A 6124-nucleotide genomic window follows, 5' to 3' on the forward strand; every position below is an offset into this window, starting at 1 on the left:
AAAAGAAGCTGTGCTGCGATCACAAAGACACATGGTTGAAATTCACCAGCTGCTCAGTGGAGAGGTGGGGCAATCTCCTCCTGTGTAAGTACTGCCTCTGAAAACCTGCGGGAGGGTCAACTATGAATCAACTCTGACCCAACAGCACACAACAACAACAAATATATAGTAAAAACAGCCAGAGGCAATACGTAGATGAGTGAGCACGGCTGTATTTCTATAAAAGTTTACATGTAAAAACAGGTGGCAGGTCTGTGTAGTCTATGGCTGTAGTTGGCCATCCTCCGGTTTTAACAACAGGTTTCTTTCCACTTACCTTGCATCTCCACTATAGGTTGACCACACACACACACACACACACACACACACACACACGCACACACACACGCGCGCATCTTGAACTCCACGGCCCAGGCTGAAGCAGCAGTCATCATCCTGAGTGTTGTCAGATACAGCCACAGAGAGAAAGGGTTTCTGAATGACCTCACACTGAAAATCAGTTCTAGCATCCTACAAGGCACAGATGATACTTATTTACAACTTACTGAGTAGCACCACTCAGTCTTAAGGGGCCTTCAGAGAGTAATCCTACAATGTCCCAACGAAGAGCCTAAATAGTTAAGAAAGAATATTAGTAACACTCAGAGCCTCTTTTCAACTAAAAATTACTTTAGCAAAAGTTTTCTTTCATTCAAACAAGTTCAGGTGCATAGCACTGACAAATTGTAGCCCATCAGTGTAAGCTTGCAGGCATTTCAGCTCATCAAATAATCACTGTAGATAGATATGGTTGAAAGACTCATGATCTCTCAAAAGATTTATTCTTCTGTGAGAAATTCCTTTGGCATATTTCACTGTACATAACACATTAACAAAGGGTAATTGATGAAAAAAGAAAACAAGTGGTTGAATGAAAACTCTGATGGTCACACTGACAGATTTCTATCATGTAAATTGTGCAAAATAACCTAGATATGCATATATATAATGTAATTATAGAGCTGTATTATGCTTCCTAATAATAATATTTTTAAATTATATATTTCCCTATTATCTAGCTTCACATCCAAGATGATACCTTATAATATCTATCAACTAGATTTTTCTTTAATAATGCTTTCAGAAAAAAAAATAATTATGGCTTCAGTCCCCAAAATTCTAATATTATTTTAATTATAAGACTTGACACCATGAGTTGTATTTTCATTTCTTAAAGTGCTAGAGATGAGTTCAAGAGACGCCTTTTAAAGTTAACCATTTTAAGGTCAAATGTCTTTTTTGTGGGTGTGCATATCATTATCTACTGACTGACATTATGTATAAATAAATTCATTAGATAGTGGTTACTAAAAAAGGACTCTCTCAATTGTATATACTCAGGACACAAACAGTAGAATTCCCAAAGAATAATGCACCTACTAATGAAATTACAGACTATTAAGAAAAGAAGTAGTGGATCCAATTATTTACAAAACTCAAATCTCAAGTGGACACATGGCTGGCCAAAGGGACCTCTGGTGGCCTAGCAGGTAAGGAGTTGTGCTACCAACACAAAGGTAAGTGGACTGGAACCACTAGCTGCTCTGCAGGAGAAGATGATAACTTCCTACCATATGATCCGTAGTCACTGAAAACCTGCTGGAGGGTCAGCTATGAGTTCTGACTTGACAGCATATAACAGCCTAAGACTGTATATCCACACCTAAAAGGCAAAGGTTATTTGCTTTGGCAAATCATACTGATATAATTTTAAATTGGGGACAACTTTTATTTTAATAAAATTTGTTGTAGTTGTTACATGACGTCAAGTCCTGTGCCAATCATATTATCTCTGACACACCTACCCCCATTACCCCAGTCACTGAGTCAATCCATCTCATTGAAGGTCTTCCTCTCTTGCACTGTCCCTCCAAACATAATGTCCTTTTCCAAGGACTGGTCCTGGCTTACAACATGTCCAAAGTATGTCAGACGAATCTATAGAATCCTTGCCTTTATAACTGTCACATGTGATAAAGAAAATTGAACTTAGACGTGTGTTGTGTAGCTAAAAAAAACCCAACCACCTGCTTTGTCAAGACAGGAGACCACAACAGCAGTTATCTTTGAAGCAGGGGTGGATAAAAGGAGGAGGAGGATCTGGTGTGAAAAACAATGTATACAAACTGTGTAAGTAAACCAGTATAAAAAAAAAAAAAAACACAACCCACCCCAAACCAAAAGCCAACCTTTTTTTAAACCCAGAAAAAAAAAACCCAACCAAACCAAAAGTCATACATTTTGTTAACAAATATCGATTGCTGATTCAATTCAGATATTCACCCAATTTTTTTTTTTTATTTGATGGCATGACAGGCTAAGTAGTGGGTTGCTAACAAAAAGGTTGGTGAGTCAAATACACAAGTCAACTCCACAGGAGAAAGAGGAGGTAGTTTGATTACAGAAACATTTATAACCATGGAAACACTATGGGTTCCTTCTACTCTGTCCGCTATCCTAATGTTAATATGAGTTTAATCAATTTACAGCAGTGAGTGTGGGTTGGATAATGAATGAGTTAACTCAGGTGTGTGAAAAAAATATGGTCTCTATAGTGGTTTAGTTTGTTTCATTTTGTTTTAGTTTTTTAACAACTAAGCCTCCCTTAAATATGGGATCAGTTTGCAATATTGGTAGAATGCAGTGCTCAGTCTTCCTCACTGAATATGAAGAGAGATGATCCTTTCCTAAGATGACATGAGCAAGATTCAGTCCATTAGGTGCTTTTGAGTGGAACTCCAGAATGAGAGACTCAAAAAACAAAAACTGCTTAGGAAGGAGGCTGTGGTGCCCTTCGGTTTCTGTTTTCCAAACAAGTTTCTCCATTTCTGCACACTCTTTGTCATTTCAAATACTTTTGTTAGGGTAGCCAGTTGTGTATTACAACACAGTCTCCTGATTAATACTCAATGAAGCAAAGGCACAACAGAACCAAGTGCTCAAACAAGACACTTAAGAAGAATCAGTAGACACCCCGGCAGCACTCCACCCCGCGGCTCCCCAGCCCAGGCCGGGAGGGAGAAGGTGCTGGCCGGAGCCAGGAGTCCAGCTTTGGCGTGTACCCAGATGGGAGAACCCCGGGCTGAGGCCCCCCTGGACGATGGCAGCGGCTGGATGGGCAGCGAAGAAGGCAGTGAGGAGGGCACTGGCGGCAGCGAGGGAGCTGGGGGAGGGGGGAGCCCAGATGCTGAGGGCGTGAGAAGCTCAGACATAAAGCAGAACTTCCAGGAGGCCCTGGCCATCTACCCACCCTGTGGCCGGCGAAAGATCATCTTGTCCAATGAAGGCAAGATGTATGGTCGGAATGAACTGATCGCCCGCTATATCAAGCTGAGAACAGGGAAGCCTCGAACTCGCAAACAGGTCTCAAGTCACATCCAGGTTCTGGCTCGAAGGAAATCGAGGGAAATCCAGTCCAAGCTTAAGGACCAGGTATCCGAGGAGAAGGCTTTCCAGACAATGGCCACCATGTCCTCGGCCCAGCTCACCTCGGCACCTTCCCTGCAGGCCAAACTGGGCCCTGCCAGCCCACAGGCCTCTGAGATTTTCCAGTTTTGGGTCAGGAGGCTCCGGGACTCCCTGGAATGTTCCAGACGTGAAGCTGTTCTCACAGATGCCATTCTCCGGGTGCCTGACGCCCCATCCACTGATCTCCCAGAGTACGAGCCCCCACAAGCCGTCTCCCCTGCAGCCTTGCCCCCACCTGCCCCATCATCCCCAGCCTGGCAGGCTCGGGCCTTGGGCACTGCCCGGTTGCAGCTGGTAGAATTCTCGTAGACTCTTACCAGAGGCACCTGTTCGTTCACATCAGCCTGCACTGCCCCAGCCCCGTGCTCCCCCACTTGAGAGCGAGGACGTCCAGCAGTTCCCCGAGAAGAAGGGTCTCCACCGCCCGTTCCCCCCCCCCCGCCTTCTTCCTCATCAAATTCTGGGCGGACCTGAATTGGGGCCCGAGTGGTGACGAGGCGGAAGCCGGAGGCAGCGGCAACAGCAGCAGTGGCTTCTACGGAGTGAGCAGCCAGTATGAGAGCCTAGAACACATGACCCTCACCTGTTCCTCCCAGATCTGCTCCTTCGGCAAGCAGGTGGTGGAGAAGGTAGAGACAGAGCGTGCGCAGTTGGAGGATGGGCGCTTCGCGTTCCGCCTGCTCCGCTCGCCCATGTGCGGAAACCGGGTGAACTTTCCGCACAAGCTGTGGCAGCTGCCCGAGCGCTACAAGATGAACAGCGTCCTGGAGAACTTCCCCATCCTCCAGGTGGTGACAAAAGAGCCACCCAGGAGCTGCTGCTGTGCACCACCTACGTCTTTGAGGTCTCCACTAGTGAGCGTGGAGCCCAGCACAAATACCGACTGGTCAAGGACTGAAGGGGAACCCCCAAAACTGACTCACTCCTGAATGTTCCCCTTCCTAGGCAGAACCCCAACAGCTCTCCTCATGCTTCTCATTTTGGGAGGTGGGGGGTGAAATGAAAGGGAACTGACCTCAGAGACCTGAAGGACTAGGGCTGCCTTTAAAGTTGAGAGGGGACCCCAAAACCTGGAGCGTCATTTCTGCCCCGTGGTCTTGACATTATGGGCTGGGATTGAGGATTGCACATAGACCCCAAAACTGGGATCTCATGGGGTGATTTCTGAAAGGACAGGACTCTAGGCCATCAGGCAGTTGGACAGGAGAGAGACCACCCTAGCCTCTTGACAGGTACCCCCACTATTTTGGAGGGTGTTTGCTACTCTGTCACATGGATATGAGTCAAAATCGATTCAATTGCAACTACCAATCATCACAAGAATAACTGACTTGTCACCAACCCACCTTCCCAGCTCATTTTCCATGCCCTAACATCATCTGCATCCCCCAGTTACACCTCCAATCCCTGTGATGTGTTGGGTTTGGGGTTTTTTTTTTTTAAGTTAACCCTTTCTATCCCAGAGCACAGCCAGGTGGGCTCTGAAATATTATTTTTTTAATATAACAAGAGATATTAATAAATGGGCATTACGGTCTTTATCTCAGCTGGGCAAGGGATAGGGTGAGGTGGTTTTTAATCTCTCCTCTTCCCCTTTTCTTCTAAGTGAGCCACAGGCTAGGCTGTATTGTTAGCCCCTCTTCTCCCAAAAGTGTGTTGGTTGTGGTGTTTTGTTGTTGTTGTTTTTTTTTATAGAATATAAGGCTATTTTACAAACAAGAATCAGTAGAAAAACATTTCCCATTTTAAAAATATTCTGCATCATTCACCACCTAGTACTAGCTTCTAAGCTCTGCTCAGCAACCTAAAAAGACAACTGAGGACTCATTATTAGGGTAGTCAATTGTGTGGAAAATAAAATAAAACAGTATGTCAAAGCCTAGTTATCTGTCTTGCTGTAAGATTTGGATGCCAATCACAAAGTTATGTTCCATACCAAGTTTGTTAGTTGTCAAAGGGAAAAGAGCGTGACGGGATTGATGAACTGAAGACTAAAGGTGTTCTCTACATAAAATGTTACATAAAACAGCAGCTGCTTTGATATTTCAAAATCTTCTCACCTTGGAAGAACTTGGGTATTTAGCAGATAATCAAAAGCTATTAATATACTGATTTAGAAGCTTCAAGAGACAGGCATCAACATCTTGTTCCTTACAATATATATGTTACACCTTGTTAGCCAAAATTCCACTACAGATACAACAAATAGGTGCTAAAGTGCCCTTCATTTCCTATTTGGGTGATGTTCTCCTAACAAGGTTCTTATGTTCAATTTAAAAGGGGAAGAAGAAAATCTCAACCAATCTATACTTCCAGATGTTGTGACTGACAATCTCATTCCAAAAAGAATTTACAAGGAATCTACTTTTCTCACTGATAGTTACTCTTTGAGTAATATTTCTTAAGGAGAATCCAGAATAAAGTTTAATTGTGGAATAATAACTTCCAGAATACAACTTCAGGTAGTTTGAGGTAAAATATTTTGACTCTTTTAACAGCTCCTGAGAGAGGAGATCATCATCACGGTAACACATTTTTTCTAATGTAGTGCTTTTATATTTCTGACTTTTAAAAGCAAACATCACTGTTGTTGTTGTTATTGTTATGTGCCGTCGAG

The 6124-nt window shown here is 43.7% G+C and overlaps 1 protein-coding gene and 1 pseudogene across 1 annotated transcript in view; one reads left to right on the top strand and one right to left on the bottom strand.

The window, feature by feature from the left end:
* The first annotated feature begins 3105 nt into the window (after window positions 1–3105).
* Window positions 3106–4405, top strand: LOC102874932 (annotated as a pseudogene).
* An 898-nt stretch (window positions 4406–5303) lies between these two features.
* The window catches only part of LOC102872373 (60S ribosomal protein L32-like), a 1998-nt gene continuing 1177 nt past the window's right edge, over window positions 5304–6124 (bottom strand). Inside the window, exon 2 of the mRNA XM_006883781.1 lies at window positions 5304–5311. Within this exon, the coding sequence (XP_006883843.1) occupies window positions 5304–5311 (8 nt within the window). The remainder of the gene's footprint in view (window positions 5312–6124) is intronic.

This window comes from Elephantulus edwardii, unplaced genomic scaffold (genome assembly GCF_000299155.1).
Source record: "Elephantulus edwardii isolate Elephantulus edwardi_28Jun2011 unplaced genomic scaffold, EleEdw1.0 scaffold00029, whole genome shotgun sequence".
In the NCBI taxonomy this organism is placed as follows: Eukaryota; Metazoa; Chordata; class Mammalia; order Macroscelidea; family Macroscelididae; genus Elephantulus; species Elephantulus edwardii.